The sequence below is a fragment of the Neomonachus schauinslandi genome, chromosome 13, assembly GCF_002201575.2.
Source record: "Neomonachus schauinslandi chromosome 13, ASM220157v2, whole genome shotgun sequence".
In the NCBI taxonomy this organism is placed as follows: domain Eukaryota; kingdom Metazoa; phylum Chordata; class Mammalia; order Carnivora; family Phocidae; genus Neomonachus; species Neomonachus schauinslandi.
The window spans coordinates 14,540,782-14,565,139 of NC_058415.1; the positions used below are offsets into that span (position 1 = coordinate 14,540,782).

General features: G+C 40.8%; 1 protein-coding gene across 2 annotated transcripts in view; it reads left to right on the top strand.

The window, feature by feature from the left end:
- GDA (guanine deaminase) overlaps positions 1-24,358 on the top strand; it is a 71,226-nt gene that overhangs the window by 16,315 nt on the left and 30,553 nt on the right. For both annotated transcript variants that reach the window (XM_044920325.1, XM_021694313.2), the window contains exons 2-3: positions 15,412-15,500; positions 23,605-23,776. In XM_044920325.1, coding sequence (XP_044776260.1) covers positions 15,412-15,500; positions 23,605-23,776 — 261 coding nt within the window. The remainder of the gene's footprint in view (positions 1-15,411; positions 15,501-23,604; positions 23,777-24,358) is intronic.

Genomic DNA, 24,358 nt, shown 5'->3' on the forward strand with positions numbered 1-24,358 from the left:
TATTTATGAAAACAGGTAGCACTGATGTTACTGAATGCTTACTTTATACCAGGCTCTCTTTGGAGCATTTTCCTTGTGTTACCTCATCTAATGCTCACACCCACTTTATGAGGAAGATAGTAGTTTTATTCTCATTTTATGAGGTAGGAAACAAAGGTCTAGTGAGATTAAGTAATGAGTTGTCAATGTCAAACAGCTGATAAATATTGGAATTGGGATTTAAAAATATATACCTAAAGAGAAAATCCATGCACATGATAGGAAATCTCCAGTGCAGAGTGTAGTGACTAGGAAGTGCCCTTCCTTGTTCCTGTAGCCTAGACCTGGTATTGCCCCCTTCCACCAGGCAACCAGTTTCTGTTCCCAATTTCTTATGTATTTTTCTAGAGATCGTGTACAAAACATACAAGCTAATATATATACATATATATATTAAAATATTGATATGTATTCTTTTCTTCCCCCAGCAAATGGTAGTACCCTAAATGCACTGTTTAGTGCTTTGTCTTGGACAACCTTTCTGTATTCTTTTTTTTTTTTTTTAAAGATTTTATTTGAGAGAGAGAGAATGAGAGAGAGAGAAAGCTCATGAGAGCGGGGAGGGTCAGAGGGAGAAGCAGACTCCCTGCCGAGCAGGGAGCCCGATGCGGGACTCGATCCAGGGACTCCAGGATCACGACCTGAGCCGAAGGCAGTCGCCCAACCAACTGAGCCACCCAGGCGCCCTCTTTTCTTCTTTTTCTGATTCTCTTTTTTCTTCCTTCCAGCCGTTCTCCAAACATTTATTTGAGTGTCTCTGTGTGTCTAGCACTCTGTTTGATGCCAGGAATATCAAGGTCCAAGAGCATCACAGTCTTCTGAGGAGGTTATACATTAGTGGGGAGACAGATACTCTCACTTTAAATGATAATGCAGTGAATGAAGTGCTTGTGTTAATTTCCTATGGCTACTATAACAACTTACTACATACTTGATAGAAACAACACACGTTGATTCTCTTATTACATTTCTGGAGGTCAGAAGTCTGTTTCATTGGGCCAAAATCAAGGGCCCTGCCCGCTCTGAAATTTCTAAGGAAGAATCTGTTTTCTTGCCCTTCCCAGTTTCTAGAGCTACATTTCTTCTGTCCTTGGTTCATGGACCCCCTCTTCATCTTCAAAGTCAGCATCTTGCTTCAGTGGTCAACTTGGCTTCTGCTTCTGTGTCAAATCTCTATCTCCCTTTACTAAGGACACTTGTGATTACATTTAGGACCCACTCTGATCATCCAGAATAATTTCCCCATGTTATGATTCTTAATTTAGCCACATCTGCAAAATCTCTTTTGCCATGTAAGATAACATTCACAGGTTACAAGGATTAGGAACTGGCTATAACTGGCCATTATTTAGCCCACCACTTTGCTATTTGCAGATGCATGCAAACAGTGCCAAAGGAGCACCTTGTTTAGCTTGAGGGTGTAGATCAAAAAGATTGCTGAGTAAGTGGTTGACCCTTCAGCTGAATGCTTAAAGAGTGGGTGGGAATGAGCTTCTATGTCATTACTCCCCAGTTCTGTCTGACTTTCCCTTTTACAATTCATTTCCTAGCTCCTTTCACCTTTCTGGGCTCATTATTAAATCAGCTGCAAACCCTAGGCTTCCCGTGTTGGTCCTTTTTATCCATCTTTTCTTTCCCAGATATGTCAGCCTCTTGCATGGGGTTCACATTCATCTCTGTACAGATGACTCCAATCTCTGTCTCCAGACCTGGCCACCCCTGTTGTTGGACAGCTCTGTCTGCAAGTCCTGCTCCTCCACCCCATCTCTTCTCCCTACCCACAAACCAACATCTCCTCTTGGCTTCCATAGTTTTATCCTTCTGTCCTTGTTTTCTCATTCAGAGATTTAGTATTTATATATATACAAATCCACATACCATCTCCTCAACTGTTCCCCCCACATCCATGTACTATCATATTGTGTAGGTCCTTCCTTAACATTCTTCCCACATCCTGCTACTCTCTACACTGGCCATTGCCTTCACCCAAATGAACCATTCAAATGGTGGACTAAGACTTCTTCTGTCACTAAACTCTCCTCCCAACTTACCTTACAATCATCGTTCCGTTAATTTTCACACGTGACTCTTGTTCAAAACTTCTAGAGCATGAAGTCTAAACTCCTTAATGTGACATCTCACGGTTCTCCAGAGTCTAGGCACTACATTACATTCATGTATTCATCCAGGGCTCAGCAATCACGGCTCATATGCTAAGACTGTGGCAGGAAATGGAAGAATGATAACAAGTAAAAACAGACATCTCCACCCTTGTGGAATTTACCACTTATTGATAAAGACAGATATAAATAAAACATTAATTATGAATACACGAGACTGTGAAATTGCAACTGTAATCAAATAGTAGCTCAGACCTTCGTGATGTCTTTCATCGGCCACCATGCTAAACACTTTACGTCCATTGTCTTATTTAATTGTCACCAAGTGTTCATATCTATTATCCCCACTTTATAGATGAGAGAACAGCAGAGAGAGTTTAAGTAATTTGCTGAAAATTCACGCAACAGAAAAGGACTTCAGCCAGGAAGGCTGGTTCTAGATTTTGTCCATTTAGCCACAATCTTGTATTTCCATAAAGAAGAGTTGCCTGGTGCTTTGAGAATCATTAACTGGGGATGGGGATGGGGAATTTGAGGTAGTCAGGAAAGGTGCCCTAAGGAAAGACAGCTAAACTGAAATAAGAAATATGTGTAGGTTTAATTGGACAAAAGGAAAGTAAAGGTGTTTATGCAGAAGGAAGCTTTATGTAAAGGCCCAATGGTGGGGAGAGTAGGGTGCTTATAGGGTCTGAATGAGATCAGTGTGGTGGAGCAGAGAGAGCAAGGGAAGTGTGGACAAGGCACTGGATTAGGCTGAAATTGGATTAGTCAACCACCCAGGGCTCTATAGATCATGTTATAAACTTTTCTTCATCTTAAATGCATTGGGAAGCCACTGAGTTTTTTTTATCTTTTTTTTTTTTTTTTATGTTATGTTAACCACCATATATTACATCATTAGTTTTTGATGTAGTGTTCCATGATTCATTGTTTGTGTATAACACCCAGTGCTCCATGCAGTACGTGCCCTCTTTGATACCCATTACCAGGCCAACCCATCCTCCCAACCCCTCCCCTCTAGAACCCTCAGTTTGTTTTTCAGAGTCCATAGTCTCTCATGGTTCGTCTCCCTCTCCGATTTCCCCCCTTCATTCTTCCCCTCCTGCTATCTTCTTCTTCTTCTTTTTATAATATAATGTATTATTTGCTTCAGAGGTACAGATCTGTGATTCAACAGACTTAAACAATTCACAGCGCTCACATAGCACATACCCTCCCCAGTGTCTATCACCCAGCCACCCCATCCCTCCCACCTCCCACCGCTCCAGCAACCCTCAGTTTGTTTCCTGAGATTAAGAATTCCTCATATCAGTGACGTCATGTGATACATGTCTTTCTCTGATTGACTTATTTCGCTCAGCATAATACCCTCCAGTTCCATCCACATCGTTGCAAATGGCAAGATTTCATTCTTTTTGATGGCTGCATAATATTCCATTGTATATATATACCACATCTTCTATATCCATTCATCTGTCGATGGACATCTTGGCTCTTTCCACAGTTTGGCTATTGTGGACATTGCTATAAACATTGGGGTGCACGTACCCCTTCGGATCCCTACATTTGTATCTTTGGGGTAAATAACCAGTAGTGCAATTGCTGGATCATATGGTAGCTCTATTTTCAACTTTTTGAAGAACCTCCATACTGTTTTACAGAGTGGCTGCACCAGCTTGCATTCCCACCAACAGTGTAAGAGGGTTCCCCTTTCTCCACATCCCCGCCAACATCTGTCATTTAGCCATTGAGATTTTAAGCAGAGAGTAAGAAAGAGATGTGACAAAAGTTTCTGCATTGTATCCTGAATTGATGAGGTCTCATTCTCTAGAATAGGAGCCCTCAAAAGGACTTAGGTTTGGGAATAAGATCATGGATTCCATTTTGGACACATTGACTTTGAAGTGCCTTGTGAGAAATGCTAATGAGATATCAAGGAAAATGTCAAATATATGAATCTGGAGTTTGTAGAAGTCTGTTTTGGACCTTTAAGTTTGGGTGAGCAGAGGTGCCATATTGAGAGATGGTTCCTTTTTGTACAAAGAGTAGAAAGGCTCAGCACTTGTTTAACTGACCATTTGCAACTGAGAGATGAACTTGTTGAAGGGCTCCATTCCTGCTAAAGAGAACTTAAAGATCTAATTGTGAGGTCTGCATTAGTCTTTCTCAGCAGATTTGAATGTGGGGTAATAATCAGGCCGAGTGGGAGGAATTAATTTTAGATTCCTTGTCTACTTTCTCCTTTTACAATAGATTACCATTGTATAATCATTTATCCTTCAGTGATAGGAACTAATTTTTGGCAATCGTGGTTTGGATCTATTAAAAGAGAAGTGGCAAAAATAAAAAATAAAAAAAAAAGGTTGTGTGAGCAGGCTTCTCAAGACTGCAACATACCCTTAGTGTTCAGATCAAAATGGATCATATTGGTAACTATTGCTGCATCACAAATTACCTCAAAATGGAGGGGCTTGAAACAACTGTATTATCCTTACAGTTCTTTTGGGTCAGGGATTCAGGAGCAGTTTAACTGAGAGACTCAGGCTCAGGATCTCTCACGAGGCCTCAGTCAAGATGTTGGCCAAGACTGAAGGCTTGACTGAGGCTGAAGAACCCACTTCCAGTGTTCAAGGTTATTTACATTACTATACACTGGTGCTTACACAGGTTGGCAGCAATCCATGGTATTTCCCCACAAGAGCTTCTCCTAGGGCTGCTCGAGTAACCTCATGGCATGACTGGAGGCTTCCCCCAGAATAACAGTTCAAAAGTGAGAGAGCCACGTGAAAGCTAGAAGGCACAGAGCGTCATGAATGCTTCATTCCCAGCACATTGCTAAGTTTGGCCCACTGTAAGGTTGGGGAAGGGAACTAGACTCCACCTTTTGAAGAGAGGAGCACTGAAGGATCTGTGGACATATTTTCGAGTCACCACATGGGTGTTTGGAATCTGAGTTGTGGAGGAGCCTCCCCTCGCACCCTGTGTAGAAATTAATTTCCGCTACAACAAACCAAACAGATGGTCAGTCAGCCTCTGCTTGGCACTTCCAGCTAGGAGAAGTTCACTATGTTGTGAGTCAGTGAATTCCATTTATACCCACTTTTAATTGTTAGAAGATTCTTCTATTCATGAAATTGAAAAACTCTGTTGCTGAATATTCCATTATTGAAGCTGCTTTTGCCGCTCTGGAGTGACACATTTATGTGATGGTGTGTCCATTATTTGCAACCACAGTAATCTTCTTGACTTCTTCTTCAGAGAAAATACAGTCATTTCCACTTAGAATTTCCTCTCATGTTTTGATTTCAGGATTTTTCCACATTCTGGTCACCTTCCTGAAAACATCTCAATTCAGTTCATCCCTCCACAGCTATAAACCAACAACTAGTACCCCAAGCTAAGTTTAAAAGGATGCTTGGCTGACTGAGCCACCCAGGTGCCCCTAGTATTTTTTTTTTTTTAACATGTCAAACGTCTCAGATGAGGTGCCTACAAAAAACAAAGAGAGTTTCTGCAGTGTTTTTCCTTTGCTGATTTATTAGACTAGTCTTCCAGTCCTTCCTCCTATGAAGTCTGGTACTGGAACAAAGTACTATAAACCAGTTGGTTTAAACAATGGAAATTTATCGTCTCCCAGTCTGCAGGCTCAAAGTCCAAGATCAAAGTATCAGCAGAGTTGGTTCTTTCTGAGAGATGTGAGGGAAGCATCTGTTCTAGGTCTCTCTCCATGGCTTGTTGATGGTATCTTCTCCCTATGTTTTTTCATACCAACTTCCCACATTTTCCTTTTTTATAAGGACAGAAGTCCTATTGGATTCAGGCCCATCCTCATGACCTCATTTTAACTTGATTACCTCTGTAAAGACCTTATTTCCAATCACAGTCACATTCTGAGGTACTGGGAATTTAAGACTTCAACATATGAATTTTAGGGAGACTCGATTCAACCTATAAGAGGTCCCTAAGGCAGATTTCATGTTTTAAAAAAAGGAGTAAGCTTGTCCAGTACTTTTGTGCATGCCAACATGTTCTTATCAGTATCTATGTATCAGCCACAGTCCGTTGAGATAAACTGTGTGGACTATCACGATCACCTTTCAGTTTCCAAAAGAGAAAAATGAGTGCTTTTCCTAAATTCATGCTCAGATGTCCACTTGCTGAATTTGGTTTCTGAAGATGTCTTTTGTGAGACAGCAACTGCAATAATTGGGTTGTTTAATGATTTAATGATTCAAATGTGTTGTTTAACCTTGGGATTAAGCTTTGGGATTTGGGATGAATTTGACTCAATGTTTGATGATAATTGTACCCCTATTCCAGAAATTGGTTAAGGCATCAAGGGCTTTTGAATTTGGGAAACAAATAAATTAGGGTGTAACAATTTGTATCCCAAAGCCATTCACAAACTATCAGGTGCATGTAGAGGTCATCCAGTACATTACTGACTGCTTGAAAAAAAGGGACATATATGATCTCATTTTATTTTTTTTTAATTTTTAAAAAGATTAATTTATTTATTTTAGAGAGAGAGAGAATGCGAGTAGAGGAGGGATGGAGGGACGGGGAGAGAGAGTCCTCCAGCAGACTTCCCGCTGAGCGCAGAGTTCAACATGGGGCTCGATCCCTGGACCCTGAGGTCATGACCTCAGCCAAAACCAAGAGTCGAACACTTAACTGACTGAGCCACCCAGGCACCCCAATATGACCTCACTTTAGATTGCTGGTTTAGGGTGCTGTAAATATTAGATCTGTGTCATTCTGTTTTCCCACCGTCTCTACCCTGCTTGCAGTGTTTCTTGTTGGTGATTCGGGTGTTCTACAGATGATCAGTGTGAGCATTTTATATGATACGATTTTGATGTTAAAAAATAACATTTATTACGAGCAGAGAATTTGTTTTTGTTCATATATTTGCTCACATAAAAAAGAACAGTTATAATGCCTGTGTGTGGGGTATGAATGAACACACGATGAACCATCAGTTTTCTTTGAAGCCTCCCAGATGCCCTTTCCATCCCATTCCCTTCCCTTCCCCCTCTGAGGGAGCCATTATCCTAAATTTTATGTTTACCGTGTCCTTACTTGTCATTATACTTTCATTTGAATATTTATATTTCTAAACAGTATACTGTTTGCTTTGTAGTTAAGATTTTAGGGACGCCTGGGTGGCTCAGTTGGTTAAGCCTCTGCCTTCAGCTCAGGTCATGATCCCAGGGTCCTGGGATGGAGTCCCACATCTGGCTCCTTGCTCAGCAGAGAGCCTGCTTCTCCCTCTGCCTGCCTCTCTCCCTGCTTGTGCTCTTTCTCTCTCTGACAAATAAATAAGTAAAAATAAAAAAAAACCTTTTAAAAAATTTTTAAATCATTGCAAAATTCTTTTAAAAAACTGCAAGAATACCATGAATAACTCTCATATAGCCTTCACCCAGGTTCCCTACTGTTAACATTTTACCACATTTGCTTCATGGTTCTTCCCCCTCCCCCCGATACATGTATGTATACATATGCAAACACACACACGCACGCGTGCGCACACACTTTTTTTTCTGAACTAATTGAGAGTAAGTTACAAACATCCTGTTCTAGTCTAAGTACTTCAGTGTGTATTTCCAAACAAAACAAAACAAAACAAAATGAGGATGCTGTCTTACATAATCATGTACAATCATCTAGATCAGGAAATTAATGTAGATCTAAATCTGCCGCATTATCCACAGATCCATTCATACCCTGCCTACTGACCCAGTGATGTCCCTGATAGCTCTTTCCTCCTTCTGGGTCAGGATGCCTACTAGAATCATAAGTTGTATCTACTTATCATGATTTTTTAGTCGCCTTTCACCTGGAACAGTTCTTCAAGTCTTAACTGTCCTGAGTAAGTTCCAAGAAGGTAGGACAGTTTGTTTCTTTTGTTTTGTTTTAGGATGTCTTCCAGTTTGGGTTCACCCGATGTTTCCTCATGATTAGACTCAGATTATGCATTTTTTGGCAGGAATACCACAGAAGCAATGCTGTGTTCTTCTCGGTGCATCAGAGCTGAAGACACGTGATGTTGATTTAGCCCATTATTCTTGATGTTAACTTTGTTCATTTGGTTCAGGTAGTGATTACCAGATTTTTCCACCAAAAAGTTACTATTTTTCTATGTAAAATAAATTTTGTGGGGAGATATTTTGAATTTATATAAATATCCTGTTCTTCAACAAAATTTTCACCCACTTGTCTTAACATTCATTGACGATTTTTGCATGAATCATTTATTACAATGATGGTTGCCAAATGCTAGTTTTCTAATTCTATGATTCCTTCCACATGTGTTAGTTGGTGTTCTACTGTAAGGAAAAACTCTCCCTCATCCATTCATTCATTTATTTGTGTGGATTCAGGGATACATATTTTATTCATTGGGATTTAATTCATAATAATACTAAAAATTATAAATAAATAATTATAAATAATAACAATATTATTATTATTTGATGCTCAGATTGGCCCATATTTTGCTAGCTGGAACTTCTTCAAGGTGGCTCCTGTGTGCTTTTTACCACTCTTTGGCTATTTTTTTAGTGCTTCCTTTTTGGTACAAAATTACATTCCCTATTTATCTTGTGCTTTGCTCCAGCCCTGGAGTCAATCTGGTTCTTTGTAGTGGAGAATGGTATATAGAAACCAAGATCTGAGCATTACGGGTGCTAATTGCTACAGGGTATCATTGTTTCTATGTCCTCTTAGCAGATAGATTTAGGAAGGGTTTATGTATGCATGTATATACATATATAAGTATGTATGTATGTGTATATATATATATTCATTCATTCATTATTGATCTAAGTTGAAAACTATGAGTTGACATCAGTACCTCCAATTCAAATCCAGTACCACCATATGCTATCCCTCCCTTTCCATATTTGTAACTCACCTCTGAGAAGACTATCATTAACCGCAGTATATTTACATACTTGCTGGACACCCTGTGTGTAATCAAACTCTTGACCCTGGTGGCTGACTCCTCAGCCATCCCTGCCCTCTTAACCTGCCTCCTTGACTCCATACTTCTTCACCCCCAGTCCCTGTGGCCCTGTTAGCCTTCTCAGCCTTGATGACCCCTTTAGCCCTGACTGCTTTTTTGTTCCTGGCCCCACCAGGCCCACCAGCCTGGGATGTATTAAGGGAAGGGAAAGGAAAGGAAAGGCACCAAGAAATATTTTATAAAGAAAAGAGAAATTGTAGGGGAGGGCTCTGTTTAAAAATTTTGCATGAAAGACAATTTTTAAAAATGTATAGTATAGTGCTTAATAGCCCTCAGCCTGGACAATGACTATAGTTCAAATTTTAGGTACCTACCAGCTGTGTAATCTTGAGTAAAATGCTTAACATATCTGTGCCTCAGTTTTCTCATCTGTAAAATGAGGTTAGTAATACTACCTACCTCATAGGATTCTTGTGAGGTTAAAATAAATTAACACATGTAAAGTGTGTAGGACAGTGTCTTGCACAAAGTAAGTTCATTTAAGAATAATCTTATTATTATCAGATGTCCCATCATTTTAGAACATGTTTTATTTTTCTAATAAAAAGTTACTAAATGCCAATGAATCATTAGTGATGTCATTAGATCAGAAGAATTACTAAAGTTACTTTTTTATCTATCAAAAACATGTTTTCTATAGCAAAATAAAGTTTTATAAGATAGCCAGAATCTACACTTTTCCAAGAGTATTTTATCAAACTCTAAAGTTAAAGGAATAATTGTTAAGAGTTATTGCCAATTGAAAAACCAATCATAAATTAGGATAAAGCTTTTTGGACATGTTAGTTGTAAACCACTGGAGTGGTTTTCAAATTATATAATTTTAACTTACAAGAGTCTTTTTAGGAGTCTGTAGCAGAGTTTGGCAAACTTATTTTTTGGGTGGCCCAGCTATTTTGCAGTGGCCTGAAGAGCAATTTACTCTTCATAGCAACAAACATCTTGCCCAAATTTGCCATCTGGTGTTTGAAGCCTCTATCTTGCAGAGAGTTTTTTCATTAGCTGACAGTCATTACTCATCTGCTTTTGGCTTTAGTATTGCTGACATTCTCAGTATTTGTCATCCTAAATAGTCACAGTTTCAAGTGAGAGAGCACTTGGAGCAGTTTCCTTAACAGAAGGGATTCAATTTCCTCATCTGGAAAACAGGGAGGTCAGATGAGAAGGTTCCGGTTAGCTGGCAGCATCTCTGATTTTATGAAACCTGGTTTTTAATGATTTCTGTATGTGCCAGACAACCCACCTAAACTGTGGCTTGCGGAGGAAGGTTGTGGGTTGTAACAGGTACTTACTAAATGGTGAAAGATCGAAAGATGTGAATGAATGGCCCCATAAGCCCAGAGAAACTCAGGATCAGAGAGCCATTGCCCCATGAAGAGAGCATCGGTGATATTTTATAATTTTGCAAAATAATTTCCAAAATAATTTTAGAGATTTCTTAAAAGTAAATCTCAAGGCTGTACCATGATCTACAAAGCGTCTGGCTACCATCTCTATTCTTCTAGTCTTTGTACCATATCCCCACTGGTATCCCTGGTGTTTCAGAACTTGCCAAGCATTAATTTAAATTAAATTTAAATATACATGTCAGAGCCTTTGTACTGATTTGTTCCCTGTGCCTGGAATGCTCCTCCCAGAATATGCAAGTGTTTTACTCCCTCCCTTTATACAGTTCTCTGCTCAAACATCATTTCTCAGAGAGATCCATCACACACCACGTTTTATCTCATCCATTTACCTTGCTTTATTTTTCATCACAGCACCCACTAATGTATGCAGTATATCTCATATTCACCTATCGATTTATTGTTCCTACTCCCTGGAATAATGTTTTACATGCAGGCAGTAATTGTTGAGTGAATACATGAGTAAGAGCCAGAGAACAGTCTATTAAGTACTTGATTTGTGGATTAAAGTTCTTTCCAACCCACTGTTGCAGTGGTATTTAAAGAAGACTACTGTCTGTAATACATCTTGCAGTTTTTTGCCTCTGTGCTTCTGCTCATATCATTATTTACCCCTTCCATTCTTTTGTCTCCAACTCCAGATACTTTTCGTCAGAGTTCTGCCTTTGAAACCTTCACTGAACACACCCACTGTCTCTCTCTGAACCCCCCAGGGCCCATGGCGCTCTGTCATTATCCCTTCCTTGTCTCGTGTATCATCTGTCTCTGTGTATCTTAATTCCCCAACCATAGGCTCCATGAGTGGAGATTACATTTATGTATTCTTTTTTTTTTTTTTACTTTACACTTTCATATACAATTAAAATGGAATTAACTTTGATATTTTTGCTACAAGAAAAACATTTATTAACAATTTTGAATCCCAAAGAGTGTACTATGAGGAAATGATCACTACCATCAATGTTCAGACATGCCAACACACACAAATCAAGTACTTAATTAAGTATGATTATACCATACATGTTATCTAGTAACCTGCATTTTTAAAAATACCTTAAGATCGTATCAGGGATAATGTTCCATTTGATAGCTATAAGCCTTCATTGTCATTTTTTTTTTAAGATTTATTTATTTATTTGAGAGAGAGAGAGAGCATTGAATGAGTGGGGGGCGGGCCAGAGGGAGAGAATCTTTCAAGCAGACTCCCTGCTGAGTGCGGAGCCCAACGCAGGGCTCAGTCCCTTGACCCATGAGATCATGAGCTGAGCTGAAACCAAGAGGCAGACCCTCAAGCAACTGAGCCTCCCACGTGCCCCTTCACTGTCGCTTTTAATTGCTGCCATGTTTAGTTGTATTTAACCAATCTCTTACTGACTTTGAAATTGTTTGCAATTTTTCACTATCATACATGTGTGATGTACGCTTTTAAATGCAGTGAGAAATTTGAAGAGAGAGTAGATTTCAAATCTTCATGATGGAGGGCTGGAATGAGTTTACTAGAGAAATGCTCTTCACATTTTTTTTTAAACTAATGTGCCCCTTAAAGGAATTTTAAAAAACTTAAGTGCATTTGCACTTTTAAAAGTTGATATGTATAGTTTTTATTAAATTTAAATACACTTAAAGCCCATAATTTTTGGCAAATTATATATACCTGTCAAAATTGAACTGTGACATTACTTTTTAAAGTGTATCTGATAGAATAAAAATATAGTGATTTGATATCTACCTTAATCTATTTTTTAGAAAATCATGAACTAGCTTCTCTTTAATGATCTGAAATGCTATATAGTCCCTTTTTCTTCTTGAACTATTAATTCTATTCTACTTTCCTTACAGAGTCTATGCTAATGCAATATAGTTTTATATTTGAAAGTCTTTTATTAATCAACCATTGCAGTCAAATTTGTGTGCATAAATGTATTTAAAATTTCCTGGGACCATAAGGTAATTTGTTAAATGTTAAATAAAAAAGCTGTTTTTTCCATATATGTATGGATGAGTGTTACTTGTTGGTAGAACGAAATAGGAGCAGCATCAATTTTTTTCTTATTTTCCATTTTTATAGATGTAAGTGCTGAGAAACATTTTCACGTAAATCAAGTGGACGTGACTGGGAGGAGCTTTGTCATAGCAATATGTCTCAATTCTTTGAATTCCTTCTGAGTTATTTGATAATATTAATCTATCACTGAAAAAACATTTTCAATGATCTGTTGGTGGCTATACAATTATGTTTTCTGTTTTACTGAAAGTAAAGACCACAGTGCTAGAGAGATGTCTTAGGGCACCAGCAACAGGCATTGGTAGGAGCGCATCTGATCTTGATGATTATGGACATTCCATCTACCACATCGTGTGCTTTGCTCCAACCCTGCCTGGCTCCACATGTGTAGCCCAGAGAAGGGGAGAGTTGGATTCAGTTAAGGCTGAACCTCTACCAGATGTATGTTGACTAAGAACTAAAAAATAAGAAATAACAGGTGGTAAAATCTAAGCTGGACAAGGACAATGTGGAAGAAGACCACTGATGGACTGGGGAAGAGTAGAGAGGAGAAGGTAAAGGGAGGGCTTTTCCAGGTGGAAGATTGGTTGGAGTAGTTGAAATGGCAAACTGGAAGGAGAGGTCACTGTGGCCTGATATGTGATTCAGGATTTTTGGAGGTGGAGCAGTTGTGGGTCATGAGCATGTCCAAGGTGTGACCATAATATGAAGTTCGTGAACTTTATTTGTTCATCTGTTTATGAACAAATCGCTGAAAAGGAGTTCGTGGAAATAGGTTGTCATGGTGTCAAAAGTCCATGATGATTTTCAAAGGAATGAAGGCAGGGCTTGGAGTGGAGAGAAAGAATGTGAGGCAGGCACCAACAAATCTAGACAGTGAGAGAAAGGTGCTCTTGAAAGCTGGAAGGGGCAGGTCTTAAAGGAACTTAGTTTACAAGAAGGTGCAGGAGAAATGGTTTGGGAAGAACTGTGGGTATGGAAGGAACCAACTCATTGCCTGACTCTGATGTGTGAACACCTGCCATTTGAGAAGCCCAGGGAAAACCATGTCCTCAGGGGAGAGCTCCAATTATTAGAAGGAGAAACTTGTATTTATGACAGGCATTTTAGTTCTATTAGACAGTGTGGTTCTGAACCACAAGCTTACTTAATGGGTTAGTAAAACTTCATGGGGCGCCTGGGTGGCTCAGTCGGTTGGCTCAGGTCATGATCTCATGGTTGTGAGATCGAGACCTGCATCAGGGTCCAGGCTCAGCATGAGTGTGCTTGAGATTCTCTTCCTCTCTCCCTCCCTCACAACTGCTCCACCTCCAAAAATCCTGAATCACATATCAGGCCACCTGCTCGCACTCTTTCTCTAAAAAAAAAACAACAAAGAAACAACAAAAAAAACCTTCCTCAGTTTCTACTAGAGTTACTAGTTCTTTCAGTTTCCCTGTCTCTCCAGAATAAGTTTTGATCATTTATATTTTCCTCAAAAACCATTTATTTCAAATATATATTCAAATGTGTGAATATAGTGCTTTACAAATATTTTTATGTAGGTATGCATGTATGTGATTTATGTGTTTAATGGTAAATCAGCTCTGAGTTATAGAGATAAATTGTTTTTGTGTTTTTTAAATTAATTATGGATCTGCTTTGATACTTATTGATTCAAATCTGTTTTTAGGATCATCAAATTATATTTTCTCATTTGTAGGAATTACATTTTCATTTTCTCTTCTGAGATAAAAAAATCCCATTTTTAAAAAAAGCTTATCATTAATGAATAGAGATTTCAATCAACATTTATTTTACTTTATTTTCAGTTCCACAAACTATTTTTCAGGCAGCATAGTGCCTTGCTTCTAATTAATTAGATACATTTTATTTAGCAGTCTTTTTTCAGTATTTCATGTTCCATAAAACATTTATTCTCCCAATATTACATTTATAAATGAAATGCACGATATTTCCTGCATATATATTCCATTGTCCCTTTGTTTTTTCTTGCTTTGCAATCCATTTTTATAGAGAAGGCAATAACACTATATTTAAAAAAGAATCTGCAATAGATACAATGTGTCTAGTATTTAATATATTCTAGGGATGTGCTAACTTCTTCACCACAGTTATCATATTTAGTTTTTACAACAGCCCTGTGAAGTATGTACTGATTTTATCTCCAGGGTGCACTGGGGAGACCAGACCAAGAGAGAGTAAGAGGTCCATCCAAGGTTTCCCGAGTGTTGTGCATGGGCTCATCAGCCTGCATGAGAGATCGCTCTGTTAGCATCTCATCCCCAGTACTAGAAAAATATAGCAGACCTCTTTATGGCAGATGTCCAGCACCAGAGCATCAACATAATTCATGCTAAGATTCGATTGTCAGGCAATTATGATGTGCAATTATATTCAGTGTTAATAACTTGCCCCATGAGATCCTACTACCATACTCCGGACGTGAGTTTCCTTTAACAGCCGAACAAAAATCTTTTATTCATCTGCAGTGAGGTACACTTTCTATAAATAATTGTTTCCTTTAATCATTTTGGGGTATGGGGAGAAATAGGTATCAATTAGCCATTTTTAATACCCTGTATCTTCAAATTAGAATTTTTGAAGTCTTACTTGTATCTGTGGAAAGGCAGAAAAAGAAATTTCATGCAGTTTGCTTCCTTGGACAAGCAAAGGCAAACCCCTATCTTTTTGTCTCTGAACTCTATCCCATTTGGTTATCGAACACCTTTTAAAAAGATTTAGCTATTTAACAACAACAAATGCCTATGGCTCATTAATTTGTGATTCTTCTCTTTCTTTCTTTTAAAGATAGTGTTTTTAGAAGAAGCATCCCAACAAGAAAAGCTGGCCAAAGAATGGTGCTTCAAGCCGTGTGAAATAAGAGAACTAAGCAACCAGTAAGTCACAGCCAACTTCTTCTCTTCCTCTGTTAACTAGTGCCCTTCACTAGTCTCAGACGATTAGAAACCTGCCTTGAGGGACAGAGAGGCTTTGTGTTTTTCCTTGCGGGGTGAGGTGAAAAGGAGAAGGGAATTCGAGAACAGGAAGCTGAAGGATGGAAGCTTTGAGAACAGGAGGCTGCCATCATCTGTTTATTTCTTCAGCAGATCTTTGTTGAGCTTACTGTGTGCAACAACCAGGATCTGGAGGAGAAAATGATCTGTAAAGTCTTTGCCCTCGCAGGGTTTACAGCCCACGGGGATCTCAGAGAGTAAGCAGGTACACAGATATGGAAGCTCGCCAGCGATAGGTGGTGATACCTTCCGTGAAAGAAAGAAAGAGGGAGAGAGAGAAAATGCTGGGGGTGGGGGGTGGGGATGGAGGTTTGGGGAGCAGTAACCGGCAGCATAGTTAGGGAAGACCTATCCCCCAAAGCACACTTGAGCTGTGGTTTTATGTTGTGGGTTTTTAAAAAAATATTTATTTGTGTGTGTGTGTGTGTGTGTGTGTGTGTGTGTGTGTGTGTGAGAGAGAGAGAGAGAGAGAGAGAATGAGCAGGGGGGAGGGGCAGAGGGAGAGAGAGAAAGAAGCAGACTCCCCACTGAGCAAGGTCCCGATGTAGGGCTCGATCCCAGGACCCAGAGATCATGACCTGAGCCGAAGGCAGATGCTTAACTGACTGAGCCACCTAGGCGCCCCATGTTTGGGGGGTTTTAATATTTGTTCAAAACGTGTTTGCTATGATTGGCTCACTCTCTTCATAGCCTGGTTGATTTGTTTTATATAGATGGGAATACTTTATTTTTTAAAAGATTTATTTATTTATTTTGGAGGCGGAGGGGCAGTGGGAGAGGGAGAGAGGAGCTCAAGCAGACTCCTTGCTCAGTGCAAGCCCTACGGATCTCACAAACCCTAGATCAGAGCTGAGCCGAAACCAAGAGTCCACCGCTCAACCAACTGCGCCACCCAGGTGCCCCAAGATGGGAATACTTTTTTGAACTCAAAGATTTTTATCTTGTTTCAGGGCAAGTATATTTCCAAAGTCAATGGACGTTCCAAAATCAATAAAAATCACTTTCATTCTAAAGATGTTTTTATAACTTGGGAAGTGACTTTAGAGTAATGTGGTGAGAACAGTGAACTAGGTGTTGGAACACCTGGCTTGAATCCTCTCGCTACAGCCTGAAAGCAAGGCACCTCCTTTCTCTGAGCCTGTCTCCTAGGCTGTTAGCAGAATTGTTCTCAGTGGTCATGGATGCCACCTCCATATGCTGCAGCAGCTTTGTGAACTGGGCTACCCATAAGGCTTTGAGGCAGAGGGGCTGGCCACAGTCCTGACAGACGGGGTGACTGCTCATAGTGAAGTTTTGGTGCACTTACATTTGTGTTCACATTTCCTACCTGCTGCCTCTCTCTGGGCTGGGAAGCTCTTGGGCAATGGGCCTGAAAGTGAATCCAGTGGGCATGGAGATAATTCTAGCCCCTTCTGTGTTATTGTCTGCTTCCTCTTGCTAGATTTGTATGAGTGAGCGGAGGAGGGTGGGGTAGTTGGAGGATGGGGGGTGGGGTGAACACTTCTGTGGGTCCGCAAGTCCTTCCATCCCTCTGTATGAGGCTGCTTTTGGAGGAAAGTCCATCAGACAAATGTGGACTCTGGGGTGCCTCTAGGCACCATGCACAGAGAAGTGGTAAGGTAAGAAAAAACATAAACCTTGGTTGAAGACTGAAGTCTTTGTAGAAAAACCTTATACCAAACACACGAGATATGTGCAGTTGAATTTCAAGTCACAATTATACCACAGAAGATGGTGTCTCTGACAGTGTGTTTAACAGACTTACTGTACCTGCAGGTCTATCTCAGCACAATGTAGATTTTCTTTCTTTTTTTTTTTAAGGATTTTATTTATTTACTTGAGAGAGAGAGAGAGAGCACAAGCAGGGGGAGCAGCAGAGGGAGAGGGAGAAGGAGGCTCCCTGCTGAGCCGGGAGCCTGACCTGGGGCTCGATCCCAGGGCCCTGGGATCACGACCTGAGCCAAAGGCAGACACTTAACTGACTGAGCCACCCAGGCGCCCCACGATGTGGATTTTCTTAAGTGAAAATGACAACCGGAGCACCCTGAGCAGAGCTTTGATAGAAGTGGATCAGATTGTGGCCATGGACCATAGAAAGGGTGGCAGGGCCAGGATGAGGCATTCACATCTGGCAAGGAATTTAAGGATAGTGGGGAAGGCAAAAAACTCAGGAATCAAGATAAGTAACAGTTTGATGCAATATTTTTATTTATTTATTTTTAAGATTTATTAATTTATTTATTTGACAGAGAGAGACACAGCGAGAGAGGGAACACAAGCAGGGGGAGTGGGAGGGGGAGAAGCAGGCTTCCCACTGAGCAGGGAGCCCGATGCGGGGCTCGATCCCAGGACCCTGAGATCATGACCTGAGCTGATGGCAGACGCTTAACGACTGAGCCACCCAGGCGCCCCTGATGCAATATTTTTTTTTTTTTAAAGATTTTATTTATTTATTTGAGAGAGAGAATGAGATAGAGAGCATGAGAGGGAGGAGGGTCAGAGGGAGAAGCAGACTCCCTGCCGAGCAGGGAGCCCGATGCGGGACTCGATCCCGGGACTCCAGGATCATGACCTGAGCCGAAGGCAGTCGCTTAACCAACTGAGCCACCCAGGCGCCCCCTGATGCAATATTTTTAAAAATCAAAATTAATGCAAAAAATCCGTGATGAACAAAACACCAAAATTTTAAATAAAGACAGGATGTTATTGTTTTACACCCCTGCATTGTTGGGCAAGGAAATGGTCATTTTCAAAGAGCCTGGGATTCCCAAGCCATCACAGCTCCCGGCTGGCAGTAAATGAGAGTTGACAATGGTGAGCAAACAGCTTGGGCAACTCAGACCCTTCAAGATAGTCATGTGTTTTGATGGTAGAGCTTTCTTTTATTATTATTATTATTATTATTATTGTGTTATGTTAGTCACCATACATTCCATCATTAGTTTTTGATGTAGTGTTGCATGATTCATTGTTTGTGCATAACACCCAGTGCTCCATGCAGAATGTGCCCTCCTCAATACCCACCACCAGGCTAACCCATCCTCCCACCCCCCTCCCCTCTAGAACCCTCTGTTTGTTTTTCAGAGTCCATCGTCTCTCATGGTTTGTCTCCCCCTCTGATTCCCCCCCTTCATTTTTACCCTCCTGCTATCTTCTTCTTCTTCTTTTTTTTAAACATAAAATGTATTATTTGTTTTAGAGGTACAGGTCTGTGATTCAACAGTCTTGCACAATTCACAGTGCTCATCATAGCACATACCCTCCCCAATGTCTATCACCCAGCTACCCCATCCCTCCCACCCCACCCCCCACTCCAGCAACCCTCAGTTTGTTTCCTGAGATTAAGAATTCCTCATATCAGTGAGGTCATATGATACATGTCTTTCTCTGTTTGACTTAATTTCGCTCAGCATAATACCCTCCAGTTCCATCCACGTCATTGCAAATGGCAAGATTTCATTCCTTTTGATAGCTGCATAATATTCCATTGTATATATATACCACATCTTTTTTATCCATTCATCTGTTGATGGACATCTTAGCTCTTTCCACAGTTTGGCTATTGTGGACATTGCTGCTATAAACATCGGGGTGCATGTACCCCTTCGGATCCCTACATTTGTATCTTTGGGGTAAATACCCAGTAGTGCAATTGCTGGATCGTATGGTAGCTCTATTTTCAACTTTTTGGATGGTAGAGCTTTCATTAACATTGTCCACTTGGTTAAAAGATGAGTGGGTGTTTTGGTAAGTGTATATAGGGGCAAACAATCTTTGTCCTCAGATTCTGATGCAGACTGGCCAGCACCGCAGGTTTGGAATATGAAATTAATGGTTTTTATCTGAGGGGAAGTGGAGATTTTCTAAGGAAGTGAAGCTAGTGAGTAAGCGAAATTGAAAAGAGTTCTTTCATCTGTGCTTCCTTAAGAACATGCTCAACAAAATGTGACTTTCCGTCCCCCCCACCTGCCCATTCTTTCACTACCAAATATTTTTAAAGGGAATTCTCTCTCTGCCCAGTACTTCCTCTAAACACCGATCTTTCATGTTTATGGGTTTCTTTTTGGCACGTAGGACAGTAACTAAACCATTCTAGAGACTTTGTAAGTATTCTATAATGAAGGACTGAATCCACGTGAAATCAGGTGTCTCCCCAACCACTGCACAGAAATGAGAGCTCTCTTTTCCTGAGACCACTTGCCTTGGACTCTTGCAGGTTTGGACACTGGTCTCTGTCCTGTACTCCTTTCCCTTCGTTGCTGTCCTTGATACCTCTCTTTTCTGGATCTCCCTCAGTCCTCCTGACAACTCTGCTCCAGAAGGAGCATGGCCTTGTCTTCCTCATTCTTACTCCTGTAAGTGCACTGGTGCTGTTCAAGATTCAGTTTTGTTCTTTTTTTACAGAAATCTCTGGCACCCCCAAATTCTAGGCTTACCTCCGCAGAGAAGACTCTCAAATCTGAATCCCATCCATACCTCTTCTGTCACCTCTTATCCCACGTTTCTGATCCTTTTTGGACCCTTGGAGATTATACTGACTCTAGACTTAATAACATCCCCTCCCTCAATGTGGAATTTCCTCCTACATTCTCTTCACATCATGTCCTATAATCAGCTTCACATGCTCAAAAGCTCTCTTTTGGACTCATTCCTCTCCTTTGCTGCCCACAGCTAATAAAATATCAAGCTTTTTCTCTTGTATTCATCTTTTCCTTTCTGTTCCTATTACCATAATCTTTATTCAGAAATGTCATGCTTGGGGGGCGCCTGGGTGGCTCAGACGGTTAAGCGTCTGCCTTCGGCTCAGGTCATGATCCCAGGGTCCTGGGATCGAGTCCCGCATCAGGCTCCCTGCTCCTTGGGAGCCTGCTTCTCCCTCTGCTTCTCTCTCTCTCTCTGTCTCTCATGAATAAATAAATAAAATCTTTAAAAAAAAAAAAAGAAATGTCATGCTTGGGACATGCATGGGAGGAGTCTCCCCGCACATGCCTGCCACCGCCAGATTCATGTCCTAAACCTGAGACTCAAAGTGTCACAGTTCTGCCAAAGAGAAGAAAAAATAAAGTAACAAGTATCCTCGCCATCCCCTCCCTCCTGGCTATGGAATAACCAATACCAGTTAATTCACTGAATTGATTATTCAGGACCCTTTTTAAAGAAGCTTTTTTTTGGCTGTTGTTTCTGAAACATTTTTTATGTAGTAAAGTGCACAGATCTTAGGTATGTACGTTGATAAGTTTTGACAAACATATATAGCTATGTAACCAACATAAACCAATCAAGATATAACACATTCCTATCAGCCTAGAAAGTTCCTTTATGCCCCTTCCAGTCACTCTCCAGCCCCTTGTCCACTGTTTAATTTTTTCTATCACATAGATTACTTCTGCCTGTTTTTAAATGTCAGATGAATGGGGCGCCTGGGTGGCTCAGTCATTAAGCGTCTGCCTTTGGCTCAGGTCATGATCCCAGGGTCCTGGGATTGAGCCCCGCATTGGGCTCCCTGCTCTTCAGGGAGCCTGCTTCTCCCTCTCCCTCTGCCTGTCGCTCTGCCTACTTGTGCTCTCTCTCTGTCAAATAAATAAATAAAATCTTTTAAAAAAATGTCATATGAATGGAATAAATCAATAATTCTTGTGTCTGGATTCTTCACTCATCGTAATGTTTCCAAGATTCATCCATTTTGTTGTTTCTAACAGTAATTCTTTCTTTTTTATTGCCAGATAGCATTCCGTTGTGTTGATATACCACAGTTTGTCTATCTGTTTTCCTGCGGTATTTGATTTGTTTCCAGTTCAAGGCTAGGATATATAAAACTGCTCTAAATATTTTTGTGCAATGCCTTTTCGTAAGCATTGTTTTATTTCAGTTGGGCAAACCACTAGGAGTGAAATTGCTCACTAAGATCCTTAATATTTTGACCAGATCTACTTCTCTCTTTCTCTCCGCCTCCCTCTCTCCCTATTCCCCCTGCCCCTAACACATACACATACACACACAGATATCCTCACTCACCCCTAATCTGCTCAACTAGATTATAATCTCTTTGAAGACAAGAAAATGTCTTATTTCTCTTTGGATCTCCCACAAGGCTTAGGAGAGTTTTTAAAACTTTTCAGTTACTTGGGAAATATTATTTGATTGAACAATTCAACTTCATAAAGAAATCACACGGCCATTTCATTTCATGGTGGTGGAGACGGGGAAAGCCCCAGGACTGAGGTATCCTGCGAGGTCAGCGACTCATGCCTGAGAGGAATCCATAGCTCATTCCCCCTCTCTGCGTGCCCCCCACATTGTAGGCTCACTTAATGCGGCCTTCTTACCACACGAGATTGTCACTGCTCTTCCCCGCCGAAGTGAATGAAGAATTCTGTCCTCCGGAGGGTAGTGACCCAAGAGTACTGAGCCTGCAGACAAACTGCCTGGATTTGAATCTAGGCTCCAAAGCTGACTTGTTGCAGGATTACTTTTTCTTTTTTTTAAAGCTACTTACATTTCCCGAGCTTCAGTTTTCTCTTCTATCAATGAGGACAACAGTACTACTTTGTAAGTTTGTTGTGAGCATTACATCATCATAACTACTATTTTTTGGGGGGGGGGCTTTTTGTTATCTAGGCACTGTTTCTACACGTGCTAACAATCCTCACAACAGCCCTATGGTGCCACCATGTAGACACTGAGTCGCAACGAAGTTAAATAACATGTCGATGACCCTACTGCTCGTTTATGGTGGGGTCTGAATTCAAAATCAGGCAGTCTGAGTCAAGAATTATATACTTAACCCCTGTAATAAACTGCCTCCCACAAGTAAGATGACGTACGTGGATGCTGTTCCCAGTACATGTACTTCTTCAGTAAACATCATCTGCTGGTCATCAGCATTATCGCCACCATTCCCGGTTCCCATTTCTTTAAAAAGAAAGCATTTTATAGGTAGCCCAGGCTTTGTTTGCCTTTCACTGAGGTAGTGTACATTTCAATTGGTAGCATAAGGGGTTCTTTGTTATGTCAAATTTTGAGCTCAAGTTCTTTATGTATATTAAAATATAATTCATATTTTCTCAAGGTGGTGGTCATGGTGGTAGGTATGGTCTTTAACAAATATCTGTTTGGATGTGTGTAGACACTTAATAGACCCCAGTGAACTGGATTCGTTCTTTAGAGAAGCTTTAAGTGTCTTAGTTTGGGGGCTTCCTCGAATCTGTGGGTAGAGCCCCTGAAAGCTCTTAAAAACATCTTTCCAGGACTTTCTGTTATGAGAATCAATGGAAATATGAAAATTAGTTGGCAGGCCAGGGGAATAGCAGGAGTGATCAGCGGCACCTGGAGAAGGCTGTCTGAGCACTACAGCTGTGTCTTCACTTACCCATCCGACACCGCCCACCCATTGACAGTCTCGTCTCCTAAGAGGGCCTGTCCCTAACCAGCCTCAGTTTGCCATTGCTGCTTCATTTCAGAACTCAGCCCCTACCTCACAGGGGGAAGGACCAGATTTCTTGTAGTCAGCCAAGGTCAAGACGACCACTGAGTCTAGCATTGCGGCCACCGTTTGTCATCGTCAGTCATCCTTAGTGACTTGGGAGTAATTCCTCAGCATGGCTCTAGAAGCTTTAAAGACCTTCTTTCTCATCTTTGCTCTCCGTCCTACAACCTCCAGTTATGAGAACAAAGTCATCGGATGTCTTGTTCCATGACTGTTTTGCTTCTTCTCAGTGCTGTGCTTCTGCCTCCCTCGAGCATCTTTGGTTAACCTCACACCAGCCATTCTGCCATTCCAATGTAGGAGCTGTATCTCTCCCAGCAGAGTGTCACTTCTATTTCTTGATTGCTAGATAACAGGAGAATTTACAATCGTCTGATTGCATTAGCTCTAAACCTGCGTGGGGTAAACAATTAAATCACCGTGGAGAGAAAATGTGATTTAAAGGTACGGAAAATGATTGAAGGTGTTATTAAATTCTTTTCCCCTTGTATTAATTTCCAGTGAGTTCTTCATGCCTGGGCTGGTTGATACACACATCCACGCCCCTCAGTATTCTTTTGCTGGGAGTAATGTGGACCTGCCGCTTTTGGACTGGCTGACCATGTACACATTTCCTACAGAACTCAAATTCCAGAACATCGACTTCGCTGAAGAAGTATATACGAGAGTTGTCGTAAGTATCTTGCTTGTCAGTAGCAGTGTGTTATGACCAAATCACCTGTAGACACGTCCATTTCTTGGGGCATATTTTAATTATAAAACATAGGCAGTTGAGGCTAGAATGGACTGTGGAGACATTTTCAGTTTTCTTCAAAGCCCAAGGAGTGTGTGGACCATCCACCTCATCTACACAAGCTAACCTGTGGCAGAGAGAGCACTTGAATCCAAATCCTCAAATTCCCTATCTGGTGGGCTCTCTTGACTCTTGGTCTGTTACTTCTTGTGTTTCGAGTTACTAAATTTGAGTTTCATGCACGTGTGTGTTCCCTTACACTTGCCAATCCACAGTGCTGTTCTGGGGACCATATGGAATAGCTGTGTAACCTTTGGAAAGTTCCGTGACTCATTTTCCCCATCTGTAAAATAAAGTAGAGATCATGATAGTAACTACTTCATAGGGTTGTTATGATAAGTTAGTATTTGTGAGGTTCTTAGTGCCTGACACATGGTAAGCGTTGTATATGTTTGCTTTAAAAAACATGCAAGGAAGGGCGCCTGGGTGGCTCAGTTGGTTAAGCGACTGCCTTCGGCTCAG